This window comes from Lissotriton helveticus, chromosome 7 (assembly GCF_964261635.1).
Source record: "Lissotriton helveticus chromosome 7, aLisHel1.1, whole genome shotgun sequence".
NCBI lineage: Eukaryota > Metazoa > Chordata > Amphibia > Caudata > Salamandridae > Lissotriton > Lissotriton helveticus.
The window spans coordinates 1,468,893,142-1,468,920,088 of record NC_136068.1 but is presented as its reverse complement, the minus strand read 5'-3'; the positions used below and the strand labels follow the sequence as shown (position 1 = coordinate 1,468,920,088).

Below are 26,947 nucleotides of genomic sequence, written 5' to 3'. Positions count from 1 at the left end.
GATATCCACGTCCATTACCCAGGATACCAGCTCGGAGAAACCCAAGAAATGGTCCAGTCTGGCATAGCTGTGGTGCACATGTAAATAGAATGTGTAGTGTGATGTCCCAGGGTGCTTAGCCAGCCACATGTCCTCTAGCCCCCGTTGCTTTAACTATTCCCTGCCCGCCGCTGATATGGCTCCTGTATTGCCATAGCGGTGGCCTGACCTGTCCATGTCCTTGTCCATCACTATATTGAGGTCCCCCCCAGGAGCAATAGGGAATCAGAGGAATGTGAGGTTTCCTACAGGGCATTCTGCAGAAAAGGTTCCTGTCCGGTGTTCGGGACGTATAGGGATCCCACCGTCAGTTGCATGCCTCCCACCGTGAAGCTATGGGCTAAAATTCTGCCTTTGATCTCCCCCACTTTGTCTCCAACCTGACCACGAAAGTGCTTGGCAACCAGAATCGCGACCCCTGCTCTCTTGTCAGAAGTGGAAGAGAAGAGTTTCTGGGGGAAAGCCCGGGACCGCATCCTGTGCCAGTCTTTGGGAAGTAGGTGCGTTTCTTGAAGCAAGCAGATTGCGGCGCCCGAATTCTCTAGGTACGATAGTACCGCTCTTCACTTGATGGGGTTATTTAGGCCCTCTCCATTTAGGGTTAGGATTCGCAAAGAGGTATCAGCCATCGGGGCACCACTAAGAGTTAAGTATGCAGCCTGCCAACGCTGTCGCATTACGCCTTGCTCGCAGGCTTCTGCCCCTGTTGGCAAACTGGTTCCCGCCCGCCATCCCCCTACCCCGCAACTCCCCCAACACCAACCCCCCACCCTTCCCCCTACCACGCAACTCACCGGGCCCTCACTCCCAAACCTGGCCACCCCCCTCCCCAACAAGCCAACGGAAAGCCAGAACTCCATCTGATAGGGAACCCCCCCTCTCCCCAACATCCCCAGGCCCCCCACCCTGCACCCTCACCCCAACACAGAACCCCCCCATGGTAGTTTCATAGTCCCAGGTCAGTTGGACCTCAGTACCGACCTGTGGTGAAGTTGTCTGAAGGAGCGTGTGGCAGTGGCGACCCATTTGGCCCCCCGAACACCCCCCTCGGACCCGGACGATCAATCCGTTACTGCCGTGTCTCTGGACACCTCTAGGACGGCTAAGGCCTGTTCCTGTGCCACCGCGGTAGGATCCGGTTTCAAGTGGGCCCTGGGCGAGCCTCTGTGGCCCACCCGTTGCCATCCACCCCGCGGGGGCCGTTGTGACGAATCTTGTGAAGGTCGCGTTGAGGCATCTTGCGAGAGGGGATCCTCGTTGAGCTCAATGCCCAGCAGGGCGCATGTGTCTTGCAAGGATCTAAGCTGGTGCAGGATTCCATTCCACCTAAAGGTCAATCTGAAGGGGTGACCCCAAGAGTAGGGGACTCCTTTGTCGCGCAGGAACATGGTGACTACCTTGAATGCTTTCCTCTTGTGTAGGGTGATGGCCGAGAGGTCCTGATACAGATCCACCGGATGCCCCTGGTACTTGAGAGGCTGTTTCTGACGCGCCTCTCGGAAGATCCTCTCTTTTAAGGGGAAGTCGGGCAGGAAGGCCAGGATATCAGGCGGGCGGGGAAGGGGGGCCCTTGTCTCCCTTGGGGGTGCCTTTGAGGAGCATGTCCGAGATGGTGCGCCCGCCTCTTCGCCCAGCGGTGGCCATATTCCCCCCCAACACCGGCTGTGTAGTAACTCAAGAACCGGCCCGCTTGAGGACCGGGGGCAGAGAGCCAGGGGTGGGCGCGCAGGCCGCCGCCCAAAGTGACGCTGCCCCCCGTACCGTGTCCTGCCACGTTCTCAGTTGCGGTTCGCGAAGCCTCACAGCCTCACCACCAGCCTGAGGACGGAGCTCCGGGTAGGCCTCTACCGGGCCCAAGGATCCTCAACTCCGGGGCCCCCGGTAGCACACAGTCCTTCAGGCGGGGTCACCAGCAGCTCCTCCAGCAGGCCTGGGTGGGCCCGGTGATGGAATTGGCCCAGGCCACCTCCCAAGCCTGCCGGCTCACTGCAGGCCTGATCAGATGTGCCCCCCGATGGGCCCTCACTAGTGTCTCTGCCGCCTCGTCTCAAAGCCCCTGGGTGGATCGCAGCAATTACAGGGGGTCCAGCCGCTACCCCCTCCGCTCCTCACCGTCTCTCTCGTGCATGCGCTCCCTGGTCCGGAGAAAGCAGATGACGGGCCGGTCATGCAGGCCCCGCCGCACCGGCCTCAATTTTCGTGCCACACCCGGTAGGCCTCCACTCCAGCGCTCGCTGTCTCTGCTGCTCAGCTCTAGAATGCTGCCCCCCCCTGCGCCTCACCTCCAGTCCGGGGGGCGACTAGAAGCGCAGACCCGCGCTCCACACCTGGCAGGCCTAGAGGAGCCGACGGTCCCGATCCGGGAACAGGCCCAAAGCCCGGACCTCAATTTTCGCGTTGCCCGGGGCCAGGTCCCTCCGCGGTCACCAGGTGCTCCAGGTGGTAGGCTCTGCGACGCGATGTAGCGACAGCGCCGCCTCACTCCGCTGGACCTCGGGGCAACTGTGGGCTGGTGTCGTTCAGGCCAGACACTTGCCGGGCTTCTCGGGAGCGATGAAGAAGCTCCGCAGGCCGCTCAGTTCATGCGGCCGCCATTGTGCGTCAGCGCCTCTCGGAGCCCCGTGCTGCACTTCTATGGCTCCTCGTTTCTCACGCTGACTGGAGGCAAGCCACACTCTTCGCTGGGTCTCCCGGCGCCGAACCTCGCCAGAAAGGGGCTCAGAGGCTGTGGAAAGGCCGCGATGTGGGACCTGGAACAGGGAGCCTCACGGTTTTGCCTCCTCTCAGGTCGCCATCTTGGCTACAGAGTGCAAGGCTGGATAGAGGAGGAGATCCTGAGTCCTTTTCAGGCAGGCTTCAGGTCAAGTATATCAGCTATTGATCAAATATTTAGACTACAGGTCTTATATTGGAAGACGGTGAGTGTAGAGGGTGGCAGCCTCTACCTCATCTTCGTTGACCTGAAGTCTGCCTTCGATCTAGTTCCTAGAGAAAAGCTGTGGAAGGTACTGTGCGACCTTGGGATCCCACCGTACCTTCTGGATGTGCTAGTGAGGTTGCACAGGGAGACTTATGCCCAAGTTAGGTGCGTGAAACACGGAGAACTGTCAGCACGTTTCCCGGTGAAGCAGGGGGTTCGCCAGGGATGTGTCCTGGCCCCCACTCTGTTTTGTCTTTACATCAATGGGCTTATTGACCACCTACTTGGTGTTAAAGCCAGTGATGCGCCAAGGTTAGTCTCGGGGAGGGTGCCTGCGTTGATGTTCGCTGACGACACTTTGTTGTTGTCCAAAACATCAACGGGCATTCAACGCACTCTGGATGGCTTCGCTGACTTTTGTGTCTTGAGAGGTTTGGAGATCAATCTGTCTAAAACCAAAATTTGTGATCTGATCTTCAACCCCCCCAGGACTACTCGTCCAAATCCATCGTTAGACGGCACTCCCCTGGAGAGAGTGAAAACTTTCGAGTATTTGGGTATCACCTTATCGGAGCAGTTGGAGTGGGATACCCAATTAGCTAGGGCAACTCTAAAGTTAACCCAAACAGCGGGAGCTAATGAAAGTGTACAGACTGTCCACATTCAAGCCAGCCGCCCCTATCATCGAAATGGATAAAGTTCAGGCTTCTGTGGCCACTCTTTACAGAGCTGAATTGTGAGGGCATTGTAGGCCCGCCAACCTTATGAAAGTAGAGCATTCATTCATGAGGAATTTGGTGGGACTTCTGCCTTGTACACCTTTAGTTCCCCACTGTTTGGATTTAGGGTTATTACCCATTGATGAGGAGATTGCCTTAAGGCCTCTCACGTATTGGCAAATGGAAACATCCTTTACAACGAAACTTTTACAACGCAGTGCTATTACAACGCAGGTTTTACAACGAAAACCATTACAACGCATTGCACTGGGGGGCGCTCTAGGATAGGGAATAGATTTAATTTACCATCCAACACCTTCCCTACTATCCACGGGGACTGGAGTTGGAATAGTAAAATAAACTATTCACTATCCAGCACCCCAAAGCGCTATGCTTTGTAACAGCATGCGATGTAAAAACTGCGTTGTAACAGCATGCGTGGTAAAAGCATGCGTTGTAATGTCATACATCCATTGGCAAAGGCTATGTGTAGTACCAGAACTGTCTCCCTATAGAGACGAATTTAGGGAGGTTCTGCCAAACCTGAGCAGTAAGAAAATCCCCTGGCTTACCCATATAAGGGCACTTACTATTAGAATAGGAAGGTTGGAGCTTTGGGAAGCACGAGCTATAACGTGCCCATTAACAACTAGGGTAGATCTGGTGCGACATTTCAGGTACCACAACTTGTCAACCCTCCAAGTAAGTTCCACTGCTGGTCGCTTGACAACAGAGTTTCTCCTAGTGAAAGCAGAATATAAAAAAGAAGAGTTTCTGGATTCAATTTACCCTCCCCTGGCCAAGAAACTATACATGCAGTTTAGATTGGGGACTCTCCCTCTTATGTCGTTTACTAGTAAATGGGACAATGAAAAGAACTATAAATGCCCGGCGTGTAAACATAACATAGAGTCCGAAATTCATGTGTTTTTCCTTTGCCCTGCATATCAACTGTACCGTAAACGTTGGGTAATCCCAATTTGTAGAAACCTGATCGACGTGTAAAAGTGCTGCTCTGGCATGATCATAACGCACAGCCCGTGTTTGCCCTCTTCCTGGGGCGTGTTCAGCCCCGGTGAGCCTGGTTCCACCGAAAGGTTGCTTTTAGCACTGATGCGTGCCCTCCCGCGCACGGCGTGCCCCTGCCGCAGGTGTACAAGGCGCCAAGCGGCTGGGCGCACTCTTCTAGGGCTGACCTTTCACATCCCATCTTAGCTTCCAGGGGGATGGAATGCGCTTCCGAGTCTCGGCTCTTGCAAACAGAGGACTTTTGATTTTAGACACCATTAATTATGGGAGATAAAGGACACTGGGACATGGATTGAAAACTTGATTTGCCGCGGAACACACAATTCGTGTTCACGTAGAAGCCAGGATACAAACTCTGGTATTATGTTTCACAGGTAACGGATGAACAACTGGCTCGCACGTCCTTCTAGAGTTCAAATGCATAAGCGCCTATCAGCTGCGCGTGTGGCAAGATGGACATTTGGGATTGGCCTGGAACTGAAAGAGGAGCTGAGATTCAGGCACTTGTTCATATTTTGGTACACGAAGAGGCGACAAACGCACATTTATTAAGCTCAAGAAGAAGTCAGGGCCTCTCTGGGAGTAACTGTGACCTTGGAATGTAATAAAATCCATTTATGATGAGCTGTGGAAAAGAAAATGTGTGACATACCTATGTTTGCATCTCATGTCCTGATGGATACATCTAATGGCAGAGTCCTCTCCTTTAGAATATTTCCAGGCACCAGACTGGAGCCAGATGTGTTTACAATAGTCACTCGCGAGGCGGTACATGGCGTCATGTTGCTCCATGTCGACTTCAATCCGCCATGGAGGTGACGGCGGGGACCTGCAAATAGTTGTCACCCCTCCGTGCTGATGTCTGTTCCTTTCTTTCCACATCTTCAAACTCTGATCCGGAACTCCCTCCCACCACTCAGCACCACCACAGCACCACTCAGCACCACCACAGCATCACTCAGCACCAACACAGCACCACTCAGCACCACCACAGCATCACTCACGGCCTCCACAGCATCACTCACGGCCTCCACAGCATCACTCAGGGCCACAACAGCATCACTCAGGGGCACCACAACATCACTATGCGCTATCACAGCATCACTGAACGTCACAGCATCACTTGTCGCCACCGCAACATCACTCCGCGCCATCACAGCATCAATCTGTGAAACAATTCAACAACAACTGGGTCAAATATGTTCTCTCAAAGTTTCAAGCTTTATTACAAATGTCACAAAAAGATGTTAATATTTCACTTCTGTTCTTGGATTTTCGTCACAATAAAGTACACTAAACATAATCTTCACCAAAGTTATTTACAAAAGTTTAAGCTATTGCCATTATAAATTACAATCACTTTTATTTGAGTATTAATTATTTAAAAAAAATTAAAAGCCATTGTTATTAGTAATATCAATACATCTAAGTCACGTAAATACAAAACATGTTGCATTACAAATGCTATAGGTGTCACATTTGCGAAAGTTATAACTATTGGCAGTGTAAATGACAAAGCTATTAATTTAGCTATTTTCAAAACCAACACATAAATAAAATTATTGTCATTTACAAGACCAATAGCTCAAACTTTCCTAATGCGAGACCTATTGCATTGCAAATGCTTGTTTTATTTTTCCTCACCAGAAGGTAAAAAGCGCTGTAGCAGTTAAATGGTGTACACCTTGCCACATAATACACCCTAAAACACATTTTAGACCATAATGATTTTCCTACATTTGAAAAATTACTAACTGAAGTCTAAGCAAAATTGCAAAATCAATTCTCTACGCAATAAATCTGAAAGCTACTCGACTTCCATCTCACAGCTGGATGCTTTCACTTTGTTCTGTATGGCTCTCATAGAGAGCCCCTATCGTTTACACTAGGCGTGGGCCGAGCTCGTGGAGTTGCACTCCACTGAATTCTGTGTAGTTACCAAAAACTCCTCACATGCATTGCCAGAAATGCCCATATTTGTTATGAGGAAGGGCCAGGAGATACCATTATAGTACATAGCTTCCATCTAGTGAGATTTGCAAACATTGCAGTAAAATATTTTTCAGAATATTTCGGGCCCATGACTTGGAGAAAAATGTAATTGCCTTATATATATGGTTTACTATACCGCACATTCAACAATTGGGAGGTTTCCTAGATCTCTGGTGCAAAGCTTGCTTGCATTTGACGATTTTCAAACAACTACAAGAAAGTTCAGCTCTTATGGACAGAACCCAACAGAGCAGCTGACACATGAATTACTTCAACAGAATAATCAGTAAACTGGGCAGTTTATTGGAGTCTTTCGGCAGAAAAAGTGACAGATCCACATGACAACAGTAACACATTTTGTAACTTTAGGTGTTTTTATTGACCCTCCAACAAATGGTATTTTGGTATCTCATAACTGTTTCAGTGTACTGCAAATAGGTGAAGGATATGCTTAGCTCACTGTAAAGGTGAGATGCTCATGAAACAGAAGTGCCAACACTTTCTTCTTTTGCAGGGAGTTAGTTTTTTACGGTCACCCAACCATTTATTGTATTTTGACGTGGTGCGCAATTCAAGTTTTAGTATTAAACAACTGCTCCAATGCATTTGGGGTTGATACTAGTTCTTTGTCACAAATCTCACATATTTATTTGCATCTCGCACCTCACGTTTGCACGTGTGTATTGAACATTCAGTGGGCAGATGCTCAAACGGCTCAGAAATTATAATGGGGTGGGGGTGCAAAACTTTTCACTTCCTTAAATTAACATGGGGTTTACATAGAAAAGATTTGCCGTGCAGAACTCCGAAACTACTAAATTAAAGTCCGTCAAATTTTAATGGCGAACCCTTTTTTCAACCAATCAGTGTTAATTAAGTTCTAGGTTTAGTGAATTTTCACTCCGCTCTTTTGGAGATGTAAGCAAAAATGTAATTCCCCATGGCGTGTTCCCGGACTATGGGGCATATTACCAAGCAATAGCGATAATTATCGCTATTGCTTGGTTAGAGACAAAAATTTACCGCTGAGCTGCGGCGATTTTTATCGCAGATAAACCTTGGTATTACCAAGGTTTATCGCAAATGCGATAAAAATCGGCCGCAATGCATGAATATCACTGTAAAGTCAGCGATATTCATGCATTACCGAGCTAATGCTCTTAGCCATGTTATCCACCTCCCATTGGATAACATGGCTTAGAACTGCTCAGGGCAGGTGTTAGCTTTTGGAGATATTCGCGCTTAGCGCGAATATATCCAAAAGTTGATAATAGGAGATAGCGATGTTAGCGACTGTTTCCAGTCGCTAACATCTTGGCATGCCCACTTTGCATGTCATTAGTGATAAATATCACTGACATGCAAAGTGGGGCCCAAGATGGTCGCTATCTCCTACTAGCTGTCGCTAACTGGTGTTAGCGACAGCTAGGTAATAGGGAGGTAATTTTATCTCCGCTTTCTTGGCTTTTAAAGCCAAAAAAGCGGAGATAAACCCCCTTGATAATATGCCCCTATGTTTATATCTGATATGGTTCACCATCACTGAAAAAACAAGTATAATGGATGTCTCCTCCATGGTCCACAGCATATTGCGAGTGACAAGGAGCAGGCACCTCGCTGTTTGCAATTTACACCTGGTTGCAGTGACAGCTGGTAGTTCTGTTTCTCTTTGGTTCGCAAAATCCAGGGGACCCACTGGACCCGGGCACCTGGCAGCCCTCCAAGTACCCTGTTTGTAATTATGGTCTGGGCACTGGGTCCACTTACTTTTCCACCATCACAGCACATGATAGAGAACAATTTTAAGACAGATATTTCTGTGTAATAGGCTGAAAACAAATGGCTTAGGGTACAATTTTATTTATTTTTTAGAGTTTTTATATAGCGCAAAATAGATTTGAAGATATCAGAGCACTTTACATGAGCACCTGTTTCATTGCACAAGGACACATTCATTGTTGTTAGGCAGGGGGAGATTAAGCGATTTGCCCAGAATCACAGGAGGTTGAGTCGCTGCCGAGACTCGAATCTGGTTCCCCAGCTTTGAGGTTGATTGCTCTAGCCGTAAAGCTACATCCTCTTGCTGGCTCATGCTACTGTGTAATCAATTAAGCAATTACCATTTTATTTTTACTAAGTGAATGGAATTCAAGTGGAAATGCCACTTGGAGTCTCAGAAGGCAAAAAAAAAGAAAGCGAGAGATATGAAGAAGGCCGTTCTTGTCAGTGACAAGGTTGACATCCTTTGAGCATGCGACCCTGAACCTAAATATTCAATGTCTTTTTTTTTGCTTTTACATGTACAGATTGTGCCATGCTAATTTTGAGCCAGCAGCAAATGGGAAGTTATGTGAATTGAAAGCGTGGCTAGTTCCCACAATTTGCTGCTGTCGCATTTTGCTCCCAAATAGACGCTTCATTGTGATCCCGCAACAAAGTGCTTGGAAGGTTGGGTGTCTCCAGTCTTGCGAAAAGGCAGAAGAGAGCGTTTGGGACATTTGGAAGCATAAAGGCAATGGACATAAATGATAACATGATTAACATTGCAGCAGATAGGCGGCTGTGGCGACTGGGCTCAGGGTTCAGGGTTCTTGGGCAAAGGGCGATCTTACGAATAGTGCTTCCAACCAGTCCATTCCTCCACATGTGGGCAGTGCTTCCTTTTTATCGCAGGTGGCAGGTGGTGGCCCCCGGTACTTATTGTTAGGGAACAAGAATTCTTTTCCAGCATCCAACGTTGGCCAATAGCAAGATAGAGCAAAGCGGAATAGGGTAAAAGAAAAAGGACAAGAAAGCTGTGGAAACAGAGAAAAAGGGATAAAGCAAAGATGAAAAACCACCCGCAAGAATGAGACAAAGGCAGGGAAATCAGGGTGGAGGAAAAAGGTGTGTGTTGGTTTGTTCAAGACCCGCAGTCCTGGTATACAGCTGTCCTGGCAAGAGCCAGCGCTGGCAGAAGTGACGGAATAAAGGCTTTGGCCCCTGAACTTTAAAAAAATTAATTAAGCACTGCCTTTGGCATCCACCGTAAACCCTTTCAGCCTCTAACAATCTTTTCTACTCTCTTCCTAGACCCACTCCCTGGAGGCTCACGCATCAGTTGTGGCTGGTGCAGGTAAGCGCCATGGGGCGGTGGAGTGGTGCGGGGGAGCAGAATAGGTTACATTTATTTATTTAATTTGGCCTATTCTGTCGACTTTCCCGCCCTGCTGCCGCCTCACCGCGCTTACTTGCACCGGCTGCCGCGGCATTTACATGCACTGTAATGCTGCCAGTTCACTGTGCATCTGGACGCAGATACATTTGATCACCACAAAGTCTGTCAGACAACATTGCTACGAAATAAAATAGGCAACATCATTAAGTTTTTATTAGTTCTATTTGTTTAAACATAAGCCTGACATGTGTCCTAGACCCACACTCAGGGCAGAGGTCCTAAAAAAACAAGTGGGGGGACTAATAATAATACGCAATGTGCATTGGTGTCACATGACATCACATGAAGGGATGTCGCCACCTCAATTGCTTCGGTAACGATCAGCAATTTGAGAAGGTGCAAAAACAAATCTGGGACTGAGTGGCTCACTTCCATTCAAAATGTTTATGAAGAGGTTGATAGGTATTTGCCTGATTTGAGGGTACTTACTTAGGCGACAGGGATGATCCAGAGAACACTGTCCCATTATGACTCAACTACATCAGTAAAACCCTTGTAAAACCAATATGCACACATTTTATCCTGGAATTTTTTTATTTGAACTGTATAATAAGTCTCTGTCATTTTAACACACCCACTCACAAACCTGCAGTTTACTAAACACTCTTACTGTGTTTAACATTATTTGCCGGATATGAAAATGAAAATGAAAAATGAAAATGAAAAAGAGATTTATAAAGCGCTCTGTGGCCAAGCGGCTTCCTGGCGCTGAGGAACACATCATATGGCCTCGTATATCCGAATGGCGGTCGATTATGAGGTGTACCAGATGCCAGAAATTTCTGTCAGGTGTTAGGGGGGGGGGCCCGTCATTTAAAAAAATTCAGCTTGGCGGGCTCAAACTAAAAAAGTTTGAAGACATCTGCTCTACAGTGACCACTGTCGGCTACTTATAACGGCCGGACGGAAATTCAGTCACATGTCCATCGCCCCTCTTTAATCAGTTTTGAAGGAGTCATTTGTCCATAAATTTAGCATTTACCGATATAAAAACAACCAATTCTACAAGCAAATTTATTCTGGGAGTTGGCTGTGACTGACTGGCATTGAATTGATGATGTGCACAGTGACCTAGTATTGGAGAACTGGAGGCACTCCAGCCAATCCTACTGCATCATACCGAATTCTGAAGTGCTCATTGGCTTCTTCAGTAGGAGTTTGAGGTGTGCATTGCTAAACTCTGCTCTGCTGGCAGTTGGCAGAGTATTTCCTGAACTCCGCGCTCCAAGTGGAACGCGGAGTGGGAAAAATCTGCGAACACGGCTGATTGAGCGGAGTATACCGCCCACCCCTAGATCACACCATATTCTAGATCTGGCAACTCACTGCTATCAGGATCGGAGTGGCCTAAAGGGCAATCAAGCTTTGCCCAATGGGCTGGTCTGACAGTCAGTGTGAGGGCCATTTTTTGACATTGCCTGCATCAAGCTCATATTCATGCAGTCTTACATACTTTGCAAAACGCTTATACATGGTGTCTTTACAAGTTCAAAACTGCCTCAATTTGCAAACATCGGCCACTTTTTTAGCTATCTAAATCACTAATGGGGGCCACTTTTATTTTGGTGCTTAGGCCTATATGGTCAAGTATTGCTGAGTCCCTGCCTCCAAACACCCTGATTTGATAGCAGACCCCAGACCATCTGCCCCAGGGTTACTCCCCACCCCCATGGGGTCTCCCCATCAGCAGGATGCCCTCTGGGTGACAGGTCTGCGCTCTATAAGTATGCGAAATAAATAAAATAAATAAATAAGTATGCGAAATAAATTTCTCCCGAGGCACAGATCACACACAAATATTGTCAGAACTTTTTGGGTTAGGAGTCGTAGCAATCCGGGCCGTGTAATACTACAGGGTATCATACGGTATCAAAAGCTGTGCTGAGTTCCAATATTATTACTGTATCCAACCTACCTTGGTCAATAATTTTTTTCCGCTCTTCCATAGCAACTAATAGTGCTGTATCCATGCCACATCCTGGATGGAACCTGTTTGGGTGAAATAAAGTACCTTATGTTTTTCCAAGGATGATGACAACTATTGGTTAACAACAGGATTTTGGCCTATAGTTTTCAGCTAATACAGGGTCCGATGAAGGCTACTTTAACAGACGTCTCATAACAGCATGCTTTCAAAAAAGCGTCACCATGCCGCTTTGAAGAAACAAATTAAAAAAATCCTCTAATAATGTAATTATCTCTGACATATCACCCTTTACTTCGGGTATAGAATTTAAAAGGATGTTTTCCTAGTTGGTAACTTACCTGTAAGTCCCCAGCATATAGCACCTTGTGTACAGAAGGCCTGTAAGCATGGCAGTTTTAAAAGTAACATTTCAACCTGTTAAAATCACATTATTAACAGGCCTAAAGCCTCCTTTTTAATACTTATGTCACCCCAAATTATGCCCCAAGCCCCTATAGGGAATAGTGCTTAAAAAGTAGGACACATGTTCTTAGGTTTTATATTTGATGGCAGTGAAGCATACTCAAAGCCGTTTTCACTCAAGCAAGGCACATGCTCTCCCATTGAAAAGCATTGGGTTACATTATAACACCTTATAAAGCATAACCTAGGCTTGGGAATAGTTGGAACTATGGTTCAAGATTTCAAATTAATGTAAACTTAGAATCCAATCTGATGATCAAGTCACATTTTGAATTACGATTTTGAAAATGCCACTTTTAGAAAGTTGCCATTTTCCTGTTTAAAGCATATAGAAGCCTCTTCAGAGGTAACCCCCAACTGTCACCTGGCAGCCCGCAGGGAGGTTTGACTGGCTCCCAAGTAAGGTAAAAAAAGAGCCTTGGCTGGGGGAAGATATGGCCACCTCATGACAGGATTGCTTGGGGGGATGTGACCACCAATTACAGAAGCTTTAAAGGGCCATAAGGTCTCACAGGCAGATGTCACTCACACCAAGGGATTGTCCAAGTAACCAGAGTGGCACCAATCCCAGTGACGGGAATATTTGTTCCAGAACTGTTTTGCCGGGGGAGTTCCTCATTTACCTGGACACACCTCAGTGGTGTTTCCAGAGCTCTGACCAGGGGAAGAAAGGTTCTGCCATGTTGGAATTTTGCTAGAGCAGGGCACAGTGGGATTGTTTAGGGCCAACCCCACAGACAATTATGTTAAAGTGGGTACGGCTGCCCCTTTAAACCATTTCTCTATCGGCCGGGGAATTTTCCCCTCCCAGAAGCTAGTGCCAGGTATAACAGTAGCACTCCTGGGTAATTTCTTCAGAATGCCTGTGGAAGACAGAAGAAGGACTGCACCTGCTGTTGAGCCTGTGGAGAAAAACTCCAAGGGCTGGGCCAGCTCCCTTCTTGAATCCTGGACTAAAGAGTGGACTCAATGGACTAGTAGGCTAACCTCCTGTTGAGCTCCAGGAACACAAAGGGTGCAAGAAGCCTGAGACCCTGCTAAGCTCAGCTAACCAGTTTCAACTGGATTTGCCCTGGGCCCTCCTATTGACTTCTGAGAGATTGAGCCCTAACTCACAGGTGGTGCTCAAAAGGTCCTGGACCCTTTGCTGATGTTAGAGTGTTCTCATGTTCCCTCCAAAATTGTAAGACTGTACACTTAGAAACTTTTCGGATTGCTGCCGAGCCACAGCCTCCAACTTTGACCTGCCTTTCATCCTCAACGTACTTGTCTGCAACGCTGAAAGGATCTTGACTTTCCGAAATGTTTGGATGTAGAGGGCTTCACGAGGATCAACACCCTGTTGACGATGACACTTTCCCGGGTCTGATCTTCAGACTGCACCCCCTCAGAGTATCCATGACTTTGAAATCAAGAACCTTGAACTTTCCACCAACAGCAAGACTCCCACTGTAGTCTTGCACTTTAGCCAGCAGATGTACAACACCTATAGCGACCTGGGATACTAAGATCGCTCTGTAGCGCATAGCAGTGAATAACGCAGTAGCGTTTTTTAATTGATCCTGTTTTCCATTTTATTTTGTTTGTGTTTGCATTTTACCTTGTTCTTAGCCAGCAGTGTCGTCCCTCATTTGCACTATAATTGTTGTAGCACCGCGCTTGGCGGGTCCCTGGATTCCCCGGTCTTCTTCTAACTTTGGGCGCCATATTGGGGGTAGTTTCCTGGACGCCTGGCAGCGCCAGTCGTGCTAGCAGACCAGCTGTCGCAAGGACACTCTGGCCTGCATTTAAGGAGGGCATTCTAGGCAGGCTCGCTCTTTAACAACACCTATAGCGACATGGGATACTAAGATCGCTCTGTAGCGCATAGCAGTGAATAACGCAGTAGCGTTTTTTAATTGATCCTGTTTTCCATTTTATTTTGTTTGTGTTTGCATTTTACCTTGTTCTTAGCCAGCAGTGTCGTCCCTCATTTGCACTATAATTGTTGTAGCACCGCGCTTGGCGGGTCCCTGGATTCCCCGGTCTTCTTCTAACTTTGGGCACCATATTGGGGGTAGTTTCCTGGACGCCTGGCGGCGCCAGTCGTGCTAGCAGACCAGCTGTCCAAGGACACGCTGGCCTGCATATAAAGCGATCCATCTACGCGCAGCGTTCTCGCGCAACGTTCTTGCCGCAGTGACGCCGGAGTCACGCCAGAGTCCAGCCCGTCTGCGCCCGTCAGCGTCCCTGAGGCGTCTGGTGCAATGGGCTGGGCTGGGCTGGTATAGGCGGCGTCTCCACGTTGTTCGCCATGATGCTCCAATATACATCGGTGGAGCTTCGGTCTTTACAAAAGGTGGGGGGCTCTTGTTACAAAGTTTTTCCGGGCCGTCACAAGGGTAAGAGACGGTGTCCTGGCTGTGGATGGTTGCCACATAAGGCCCGGACCACCGTATTAGACAGGGAGGAAGGCAACGTGAAGCATCTCTGTATGCTCTTAAATACTAGATCACTGAGCAGACATGCTCTGGACATCCATGATCTCTTGGTAACGGAAAAGCCTCTTTGCTTGATGTTGACTGAGACGTGGTTAGGGGAGTTCTCAAATCCCGATATCGCCACAGCGATCCCTCCCGATTACAATATCCTTAGGCAAGATAGATTGAAAGGGCGGGGAGGTGGTGTGGCACTTGTGGTAAACAAACATGCCACCTGTTCCACTATCCCTACGGATGTCATCATGGGATGTGAATCTCTTGCCTTCTCTATAGCACTATCGCCTCATTATTCCTTTAAAGGACTTTTAGTCTATAGGCCCCCTGGATCTACAGGCTCTTTCTTTGAAGAGCTCCAGTCGATATTCTCGGCGTTGGTGCTGAGTTCCGAGCACTGTATATTGGCCAGTGACTTTAATCTCCATTTGGACGATGGACTGGACCCAGATACGATCAAAATGATTGAGGTTACGGCTCCTCTAGGCCTTTCTCCGTATCTCTTTGGACTGACGCATGAAAAAGGCCATACCCTGGATCAGGTCTTCTCGACTACTTTTATAGAGATGTTGGTGCCTTTGCAGGTGCTCTGGTCTGATCATAGGCTGGTCAAATACTATGTGTCAGAGGCAAAAAAAACATCTAGTGCTGCTCCTCGGCAGTTATATCAAGCTTCGAGGGCATACCATCGGGTGACTCCGGAACTGCTGGCACAGGCATGCCTAGATCACCCCTGTCCTCTGACAGGAGACCTGGATAGGGACTTAGAATCGCTGCAAGCATGACTGACGGATAGGCTGGACGATCTTGCCCCTGTGATGCCCCCCGTAAAACAGCTAAACGGGTTTCCGCCCCTTCATTTACCGAAGCGCTGGCGGCTTCGCGGCGGCAGTGCAAGGTGGCAGAGAGGGTTGGCGCTCGCACTATGATCCCGCGGTAAAGCTTGCTTACAGGATTTCTGTCAAAGTCTATCATCGCGACATCCTCTCTGAAAAAAGAGGTTATTTTGCGAGGAGGATTGAGACTGCCTCTAATTCGTGCAAAGAGATATTCGCTATCGTGAGGGAATTTACGGCCCCACGCACTCTTTCAACCCAGGCACCCCCTCTGAGGCATGGGTTAGTGCCCTTGCCAATTTTTTTACCACCAAGATTAAATCGATCCAGGACTCTTTCCCCCTCAGGGGGGCTGTTTCATCTTCCTGTACTGAGGGTGTCTCAGATTCAACAGCATGGCCGGATCCGGTTCTGGCAGACTTTCCGTCACTGTCAATTTCCTCGTCCTTGGAACTCATGGCCAACCTTAAATCTGGATCGCCTCTTGATGCGTGCCCTGCCAAGCTCTTGACAAGGGTGGCGGAAGTCATCAATCCCATTGTGAATCCCATTTTGAACCGCTCCTTGAGTGGGGGGGTGGTCCCGCAGGCCTGGAAGCAGGCGATGATCATACCTCTACTCAAGAAGCCTGGCTTAGACCCGGTGGTTCTGGCCAATTACAGGCCCATTTCCCTCCTGCCCGCTTTTGCCAAGATCTTGGAGAAGCATCCGCATATTGTGCTCTCCAACTTTTTGGAATCCCATAGTTTGCTGCATTCCACCCAATCCGGCTTCCGCACCAACTTGAGCACCGAAACGGCGCTCTTGGAAGTCTCGGAGGCAATTAAGGAGGTACTGGATTCAGGAGGCAAAGCGATGCTTGTGATGCTCGATCTGTCAGCGGCTTTCGACACCATCCCCCACGAGGGTCTCATCGCCAGACTTTATGAGATCGGTCTGAGGGGGACGGTGCTCAGCTGGTTTAGATCTTGTTTGGCTGGCCGCCGACAAGCGGTCTGGGCCTCTCCTTGCTCTGCCGAGATGCTGCCTCTGGGAGTCGGAGTCCAGCAGGGCTCAGTGTTGAGCCCGACTCTCTTTAACATCTTTATGACCCCTCTGGCGGCACTGGCGGTGTCTTTTGGGGCCCAGATCGTTTCCTATGCCGGTGATACCCAGCTCCTCTTTACGTGCGGGAAAGGCGCAGACTTTGATGGAGAGAGCATCCGCGGTTGCCTTGGGGCTGTTTTTAACTGGTTCCAGCTTAACAGCCTCAAAGGCAACTCGGATAAATCAGAGGTACTCTTCTTCGGCTGCAGATCGGATCCAGACTGGCAGGAATGGTGGCCTGTTAATATGTTTCCTCCAGCAGGCTCTTCCCAGCTTGCCAAGAATCTGGGGATCAAGGTCGATAATGGCCTGACGCTGAGATCCATGATCATTGGTCTAACCGGTACCTGCTTTGGCCTCCTCAGGATGCTCCGCAAGTTTCTTCCTCTGCTCCCGGAGGATCATAGGAAGATTATGGTCCAGGCCTTAATTGGCTCGAGAATGGACTACTCCAACGTCCTTTATCTCGGCTTGCCGGAGTATCTTTTGCAACGGCTGCAGGTGGTCCAGAATTCGGCTGCGAAGGCCATTTCTGGCCTACCTGGCCGAGCTAGAACTTCGGGCCTCCTGCAGTCACTTCATTGGCTGCCCATCCGGAAGCGGATAGTTTTTAAGGCCTTGACTTTGGCCCATAAGGCTCTTCACGCTTCTGGAGCAAAATATCTCCAAAAGAGGCTAGCTTTCTATCGCCCTGCCCGTTCCCTGAGATCTGAGTCTCTGTTTCTTGCCGTGGTCCCCCGTGTAAAAAGGGCACGTATTGGGGGCCGGTCTTTCAGGTTGCTGGCACCACAGCTTTGGAATACTCTGCCAGTGGCACTGCGTAGTACCTCCAACCTGCTGGCTTTCAGGAATGGCCTGAAGACCTGGCTTTTTACTCTTTAAATATGAGTTGTGGCTTTCAGTTTTTGGTTTCATTTTCTGCTATCTTCTTTGTTATGTCTCTTGGTTCAGGTCTGAAATAAAGCGCCGGGACACTCTTTGAGTAGCCGTGCGCTATAAAAGACAAATATAACATAACATAACAACAGATGCTGACGTGCTCCTCTTGAGATCCAGATGGCAGCTCGACCCGCTGACACCATCATCAATGAAGATTCTCTCTAAAAAAAAAGAGTTAGGGTCCAATTTAGTGTTTGGGAGACAGGATTTAGTCCGTCAGGGTGATGGATTAAAGTACTCCATTGCCCTGAGGGAGTACCCACAAATTAAATTCAGAGATCCGTTGGGCAGGCAGATATCTCTTGCATTGACAGGACGTGCTATCAGGTGAGTCCTGTTAATGCATTGAAAGTTTGAGTGACGGCTCCGTCCCTCAGTCATCATAAAAGAGACACACAGCAAACTTTAAAATAGCATAACATAATGTGTATGTGTAAAGCACATGTTCACAGAAGGGGTTCAATGTATTTTTGATTTTTCAAAACAAAATCCCAAAGCAGGATTTTGTTTTTGAAAATAAAAAAAACAATGACTTCTCATCATGTTTTCTCCCATGGTTTTACTTGGTGGTAATGGACAGTGAAAACTTGTCATTTGTCCGCCGACTCTAAATATGGCCGGTTGTCAGATGGCAAAACCTCTGATGTCCATTACTCTGTCGGGCTATCTGAGGTGTTTGTCAGTGGAGGAGAAGGAGTAGTCTCCACCGTTGACATACTGAAGGTCAGCCTGACAGTAAATGAGGACGGCGGACCTTCAGTTTGGTGCGCCTGTGATGGATTACCCTCTTGGCAAAGCTCTAAATTGTGCCCTAAGTCGAAAGGTAAACTTTCCAATGGTCAGAACTTGATCCCTGTATTCAACCTGTGCTCCATCGTGGTCCTCCTTAAATTTTGACTTTGACCTGGTCTAGCTCGACCAGATACCAGCGGTTGCAATTTGTGCTTTTTGGTGCTAGAACCATCTAAAACTTTTTTAAAAGGATATCTCTGGTTTCCTACCTCCAATTCTTGTTCTTTTGGTACCTATTTGCTCATTAAGTATTTTTATTATATCTTGGAGTGGAATTTTTATTGTGTTTTGTCATCTACTTTTAATCAGTTATGGTACTGATAATTCTTTACACATGCCTCCTAAATTAAGCCTGTCTGCTCTGAGCTGTAGCTATCATGGGTTAAGGTCAGGCTGAAATGACCGAGACCTACCTGGACCTATCAAGGAATAGTGCCATTCTTAATCCACTTTATCCCATGCCTACATGTAATAGCTTTAAGAAAGTGCTATTTTAATAATAATAAGTCCGTTTTCAATGGACTTTCACTGCCTAGGTCTTAAAGTAATACAGTAATAATGCCCCGATTACAAGTTGGGATGTTAATTCCATCCCTGTGTGAAACCTATGTTTACACAGAAGAAGGAATTATGCGTTTGGTTTTATTTAACGCAACCGATAATTGTTGGATGTGCTAAATAGCCCAACATTCATTACATTTCGGCAGGTCAAACCTTCCAAAATTTAACAGGGGATATTTGTACAGTATTTACCATACCATGCGGTTTTTGATGTGTAAAACACCAAAATCCGCACGTTATTCCCCAATAACTCATAATAGGTGCTGTTTGTTGCACTTGATAAATAATGAGCCCCATGTTATGGTTATGCACAAGGTGTGATAAAAAGCACCTTTACTTATAATCAGGCTTAAAGTGTTTTTTATGCACAAAGATTTGGGATTGTTTAATCACCCTTAAAACGACACCTGACTGAGTAGATTAACTGTGATTACAACTCGTGACCGTCAGACATATTTCTAAACTGGGGCATTATTTCTGAGCCATCCTATTGGGCAGTGTGATATCAGAGGTTTATAAAACTGTGATCCAGACAGTGTTCAAAACATTTTGAACCACTGCGAGGGACTCAGGCAGGTACATTTTTTGCCCACAATATTTGGATTAGGCCTCCTCAGGAATATATACGCCCTAAAAAACTATAGGAATTTTAGAGGGAATTGAAAAACGGTTCTCACTGTTTCTGCACCGACCAGGCTAGTGCACTCTGCACATCATTAAAAGCAATTGTGTCTCTCCTAGGGCAGCGCACTCATGCGCCAATGTCCCGTGGTTAGAGGTCTGCTTTGCATAGTGCATGCATGTTGTTTAGAGCTATATAGGCGTGGTTATATTGGGTGTAACACTGCATATTAAAATCTTTTTTCTAGAAGAACTCTCAGTGTCAAAACCTGTTGAAGAAAGTACCACTCAGACCCTGCTGAAGCTCTTGCCAACTTCTCCTCAGCCCCATACCACTGACAAACCTTCTGAACCCACACAGACACAATCTACAGAATCTACAAAAGGTAGGAGTAGCTTGGGGAAGCTCCACTGGAGGGCATGTCCCAAGGCTGTTTTCAAGATCTTATGACTTATTGTAATCATGTGAAGAACGTGCTTCGGTTTTAGACCTTTGAAGTCAATGTTGATACAAAAAGACCTTCGTGTTCTAGGAGGCTTGTGTCGTCTGCGGCATCCATGAAGTAGACGTGGCAGCCAGGAATAAATAGTGCATATGACACTTATAGAGTGCGTGGTATGAACATGGGGGAGACCTTCGACTACTGATGTAACCTGTGGCAGTTTGAATTGTTGGTTTAATATACTTATTGATCTACGAATTACACTTGAGTTAATGTAATGACAGAGTAGCAAAGGGAGCAAAGAACAGAGGATACTGTAGGGTTAATGTAACAGGAGAAGACAAAGGCGAATGTTTATTCTCACTACAAACGTTATAATTTGTTATGTTTTTGGATGTACTAACCCATGGAACGTGTTACCTAACTTGATTTTAGCTGATTGCAGAATTTTTAATTGTGCAATGTACACGGCAAAAGCATACATCTGTATTAAACATAAATGTAATGAATAATATAAAATGTCAATAAAAAGATCAACAACAAAAAAAATGAAGCAGAATTCGCAGAAAAATTGATTTCACAAATATCGAAACAGTAACTTCTACGAGGCTTTATAGCGGTAGCTTTCAATGCCGGAGCTAATTAATTGGATCAAACTTAGGCCACTGATGACATTTTCTTTACACTGTGGTCATCTCACGTAATTTCCGGCATTTTGAATTACGCTTGCCATGCAAAATTTACAAAATTATGCACTTATACCATGTTACGCAATTTCACGTCCATTCAGGTACAAATCATGTTGTGTAAGCATGGGACCAAAGTGAATAAAACAGAATGCAAGCAATTTTTGATTTGCAGCACTCGCCTTTTATAGTGCTATTTTTTTAGCGCAAAATACATCCTTGTGTCCAAAAAGGACATGAGGACGCAGTTTTGGCTAAGTGTGGTGGTGGGGGGGGGGGGCTACTTGCATAGTTTGGATGACGAGATACTCTGTAAAAATGTGATGGATATCCTGTGTGCTGTATTACAAGTGCCATAACATATAATATACTTATAATAGGACGGATAGGACATCTGCCACGTATGTGATGAGTATATTATCTGTCACACTCTAAATAAGGCCCCATGTATTTTTAAAATGTACCAAAAATCTGAGTTCAGCGGTAGGGGTTATTTGTGCTATTCTTGATCACTCTAAATGCGAGGCGAATCTGAGAAAGCTTTTTCAACAGGTGCCAACACTGCCTTAAAATGGGAAGACAAATATGTTATTTAATTCTAGCGATTTTTTTTATAAAAACAATTTTTATTGGCAGATGGACATATAATCAGGTTAACATTAGAGAGAACATATCTCAATCATAAGTGGATCAGGATGAAATAACTTCTTGAGGTGCCTTTTATCTAACAAACCCCCTATCAAACCACCCTCCATCCCTCCCACCCCTGTCAGTGCGCTCTAGTGCAATTGACAAACATTTATATCATTAAGATCTCGTCCTGCTTGTTTCTTGTTGCCTAGTAATGTCGTTACTCCTAGCGGGCCCACCTGCAACCTACAACCCCACAGTAGAAGCGTCCACAACGTGTATCTTGGAAACGAGTCACCCTCCCTCTCATCGACCCTACACTACGCTCTCCTCATCTTCTTCGCTGGAACTATCTTTAGACCTTTGAAGCGCTGTTACCAGGGCTTCCCATGCCCTGGCCACATCCAAGGCCTTGTCATTGTCTAGCCGCTTAGCCTGCCGCATACGCAGCGTGGATTCAGCCCTCGCCCAGCGCTGAAAAGTTGCCTTCCAACGGAGATAGCTGGGGCCCTGGCTGGATTTCCAGTGCATGGTAATCTCCCGTTTAGCCAAAATCAAACCCAAATCAAGAAATTTGCTAGTGACCTTGGTGCGAGGAGTGTGAGGGAACCATAATAGTAAGCAAGTACCCACATCCAACGTTATCTGCCGGTCCGTGACAGCATTCAGGCAAGTCAGCACCCCTCCCCAGTATTCAGCCAACCTCGTACAAGACCAGAACATATGGGCAAAATCAGCCTCGGCCATTCCGCAACGGGGACATAGCCACGGCGCACCCTCAAAGTACTGTGAAATCTTAACAGGTGTCAGGTACGCGCGGTGAAGGATGAAAAACTGAACCATCTGGAACCTGGCATTCCTGGTGCCCTTCCAGGCACGGCGGACTAACTGTGGCCAGGTCGCTTCCGGTATTGGTCTGCCAATATCTTGTTCCCATTTAATTTGCAGTCCGTCCATAGGCTGGAGAGTAGCGGTCGACAGTCTGCCATAGAGACAGGTAACGGCCTTGAACGTAGCAGCCGCCATGACCACATATTGGCAGCCCGCTGATGTCGGCGGCTCGGTGAGCCCTCCCCTCCAATGCTTCTGGATACTGGCCACCAGTGCGGCATGTAGCAGATAATCTCCCCGCGGGAGATCATAAGTGTCCCGCAGTTCCTGGAAAGTAAGCAATGCGCCATCAATGTAGAGGTCGCCGACCATGTGCAATTCCAGGTCCTCCCAGGTTGCCAGTGCCGACCAATCACCCCCATGGGGGAGGGCCGTGCACATCCCCAGTGGGATTTCAGGGGCATACGGGCGAATGTCAGCTAAACGTCTGTGGCAACGAAGCCAGCAGCTACGAAAGGTACGCTCCTCCAGTGTGAGCTGAGTGAGGTCCAACTTCTGGTTCAGAATTATAAAGGAGATAATATGCCTGGGAATCATTCGGTCCTGTTGCCCCTCCGGCCCACGGAACTCCCGAGCTACCGCCTGGGTGAGCCACTGCAGCTGTGCCGCAATATAGTACCATTCGAAATCCGGAACCGGAAGCCCCCCGTCCCCTCTGGGCCGCATTAGTGTAGTCAGCGCAACCCGACGCCTGCCCCACCCCCAAATAAACCCTGACGTAAGAGAGTGGAGTCTGTGAAAAACCGCCGCCGGAACCCATACCGGCAGAGTGCGGAACAAATACAAGAAACGGGGGAGTGCCACCATCTTCAGCAACGCCACCTGTCCCGCGATCGACAGCGGCAACGTACGCCAAAATACCATGGACCCCTGCAAGGCTCGAATGGCCCGATTAATGTTGCCCTCCAAGAGATCCGGTGGGGAATGATAGATATACGTGCCCAGGTAGGGGAGGCAACGACCTTCCCATCGCAGGTTCCCTTCCAACTGCGGCCCTTCCTGTCGAGGGGTCACCGGGAAAAGGCAAGACTTCCCCCAATTAACCCGTAGCCCCGAAAGACAGCCAAAGTCACGGAGCAAGCGCCTAGCGCCATGGAACAAATCGCCTGTGTTCGCGAAAAACATCAGTAAATCGTCCGCATAGAGGGAGATGTAATGAGGGTCAGCCCTCAGCAGCAGGCCTTCATAAGCCTGGCCCAACCGAGCATGAGCCGCTAGCGGTTCAATGGCCAGCGCAAACAACAGGGGCGACAAGGAGCATCCCTGCCCCGTCCCCCGACCAACCTGATACGCAGCTGAAATCGTGGCCCCCGTCTTGACTGGAGCCGTGGCCGCCGCGTAGAGCAACGCCGTCCACCTTACAAACCGCTCACCCAGCCCAAACGCCTCCAATACGCGGAGCAGGTATGGCCACTCCACACTGTCAAAGGCTTTCTCAATATCAATTGAGAGTACCGCCGCCTCCGGGAGCCCACCAACCTCTCCCCCTAGAACCCGAAGCAGTCGGCGCGCACAGGTGGCGGTAGCGCGTTGAGGGATGAAGCCTGCCTGGTCGGGATGTACCAGAGTCCGCATATGAGCCAGGAGTCGCGTTGCAAGCACTTTACTCAGGATCTTGTAGTCAGTCGTGAGCATGGAAAGCAGGCGATAAGCCGTGCGAGAGCTGGCATCACCACCGCGCTTCAACATAGGTATCACAAGGGCTTCGCGCGCGGTTGCAGGCAAAGCCCCAGTCTCCCAGGCCTCCGATAAACAATACACAACCTCGGGAGCAACACGTCCGCATAAGCTGCGTAGAATTCGATCGGTAAGCCATCCACCCCCGGGGTCTTGTTGCGAGCCATGTGCTTAATAGCGACGCGTATCTCGGCTTCCGAGATTTCCCCACCCAAGCGGTCCACCTGGTCTGGATCGAGCCGGGGGAGCCGCGCCGCAAGCAAGAAGTCATTGAGCTCTGCAGGCGCATCTACCATCGTGCTCTGATAAAGGCGTTCGTAGTACACACAGAACTGGGCGTTAATCTCCGACTCAGTATAGACCAGGCGCCCCTCCTCCGAAGCCAAGGCCACAATCGGAGCGTCACGAGTCTCAGAGTTGGCCAGCCAGGCCAACAGCGAGCCCACGTTATCGCGCTCAGCTTGAGCCCTGACGAGAAACTCCTTATGATCAAAGCAGCGGAGCTTCTCCATCCGCGAGGCAACCTCCTCACGAGCGGCCGCTACAGCCCGTGAGCGCCAGAATCCTCATGGCTGGTGCGCTCAGCCGCGCGCAGTCGATCCTCACTCAGCTCGAGTTCCTGCAAGAGAGTCCTACGAGCTCCCGCGGTGGCCGAAATACAGACTCCCCTAATTACCGCCTTAAAGGCATGCCATTCTAAGGCCCTGCTCGATGCCGTGCCCTCGTTAGCCGCAAAGTAGTTCTCCACTCCAGTTCGCACATCCGCCTTAAAAAGCGCATCCTCCAGCGCCAGCGGGTTCAGTCTCCATGTGGGAATAGCTTGTCGTAGTCTGGTCCATTGGACCACCGCCATGCAGGGGTTATGGTCGGATATCGTTTTGGCTAAATACTCGCTGTGTCGGATCAGACCCTGAACATCAGGAGAGCAAAGAATGCTGTCAAACCGGAAATGCAGAGCGTGCGGAGGGGAATAAAAGGAGAAATCCCTCTCAACTGGGTGCTGTGTACGCCATGCATCAACCAGGCCCCACCTATCTTGCCATTCTCGTCTACTCTTCGCTAACCTATGGACCGCAGACTGCGCTAATGGAGGGTGTGTTCTGTCTAGCCCCACATCCAGCACTGAGTTAAAATCTCCTCCCAGCAATACTGCGTTCGCTAAGACTGCCGCTAGCTTCCCAGATAGCCGTGCAAAAAAGGCTGATTGCTCTACATTGGGGGCATAAACACTACAGAGTGTCAAGTCCCTCCCATCCAGTCTGCCCTGTACCGCCACAAACCTCCCTTCAGGATCCACCATTGACATCAAGGGCTGAAACGGGACCCCAGCCCTCACCCAAATCAGAACCCCCCGCGCAAAGGCTGAGCATGACGTGTAAAATAATTGACCTCGCCACCTGCGCTGCAAGGCCCGCCCCTCTGTCTGGTCTAAATGTGTTTCCTGTAGGAAAGCTATCTGGATCCCTCTACGAACTAGATAAGCATGTACTTTATGACGTTTCACCATGGAGTTCAGACCCCGTACATTCCAAGTCACACACCTCAATTCAGGTAGGGTCCCCATTCAAGTAACATATACAGTTTGAATCATCAGAAATCCCCAAGCGCACTGACAGTACCACAATAACGGAGTCCCAAAAAACCACCCAACAAGCCCTCTTCCCACCCACCCCCAGAATAGGCACTAAACTGCAGAAACCCATCCAAATACAACACCCCATGAAACTAGTCTCTGGCAACTACCAGAGCCTCACAGTAAGAGTGAGAGCGAGGGGGGCTTGGCACTTTACTACACGGACAGTGAGCTCCCATAGTTCGTCAGCCCCACTTCCCATAGTACACCCCTGGTGTCCTTTATCCGTGCCGTTGTCCGCGGCAAGAACCACAATGCACCCGAGGCAGCAGGGCAATAGCTCTCAAACAGTCCGATGGAGACATGCCCACCCGAGTCCCACAGCATAAACCACAGACCCAGTTACAATACCACAGTGATGGAGATACAGGGGTCATTCATCCAGCAGGTCATCTGCAGTCCCTGGGGTGACATGAGGTAGCGCAGGGTCGCCACCTCCCGAACCCTCCGACGTCCTATCTTCAGAGCCCTTACGGGAGCCCGACTCCACCGCCGATGTCGACCCCACTGCACTTGAGATAGTAGAGACCGCCTTGAGGGCCTCTCTGCGCTCCAGCTCAGTCTGCGACACGGAGGGGGTCCGTGCAGTCGTCGGTTGACGTCTGTGTCTCCTGCTGCGTCTAGGCTTCGGCGCTTCCTTCCGTTCCACCTTAGATGGCGAGCGTGTGTCTGCTCCAGCTCTGTACAGTTCAAGCCAGTCCCAAACGTCTGCAGGAGAGTCGTAGAAGGAGGATTTATCATCCACCACAATCCGGAGTCGGGCCGGGAACAAAAGGGAGTAACGAATACCATCCTCATGAAAAGCCTTCTTGACCGCCAGGAATGTAGAGCGCAGCCTCTGGACCTCAAGGGAATAATCCGGCTATATGGAGACTCGGGCATTATCCACTTGATATGGCCCTAGTGCCCGCGCCCTCTGTAAAATATTATCCCGGTCACGGAAATGCAAGAGGTGCGCAACAACCGGCCGAGGGGGACGGCCAGCGTCAGGAGGGCGGGCCGGCACACGGTGAGCCCGCTCCAGTGTGTAAAATTGCGTCAGTCCCTCCGGGACCACCACATCTTGGAGCCAAGCTTCGAGGTAGCCCACCATGTCCGCACCTTCGATTTTTTCCGGCAGGCCCACCACGCGTATATTGTTACGGCGATTGCGCCCCTCTGCATCCTCCGCTCTCCTTTCAAGCAACTGTACCCGCTGCTGCAGGTCTCCCAGGGAAGCCTCCACTGCCTTGTGGGTAGGCTCCAGCGTATCCAACCGAGCCTCCGTCTGTTTGACCCGGTCCGCTAGTTTGCTGTGATCTGCCCTTAGGAGCCCCAGGCTCGTGGATACTTGAGTGATGTCGTGGTGCAAGGCTTCCCTCGTGTCCGTGATT

General features: G+C 48.8%; 1 protein-coding gene across 2 annotated transcripts in view; it reads left to right on the top strand.

Moving 5' to 3' along the window:
• The window catches only part of LOC144770376 (scavenger receptor cysteine-rich domain-containing group B protein-like), a 417,105-nt gene that overhangs the window by 280,312 nt on the left and 109,846 nt on the right, over nt 1–26,947 (top strand). For both annotated transcript variants that reach the window (XM_078654845.1, XM_078654846.1), the window contains one exon: nt 19,863–20,000. In XM_078654845.1, coding sequence (XP_078510971.1) covers nt 19,863–20,000 — 138 coding nt within the window. The remainder of the gene's footprint in view (nt 1–19,862; nt 20,001–26,947) is intronic.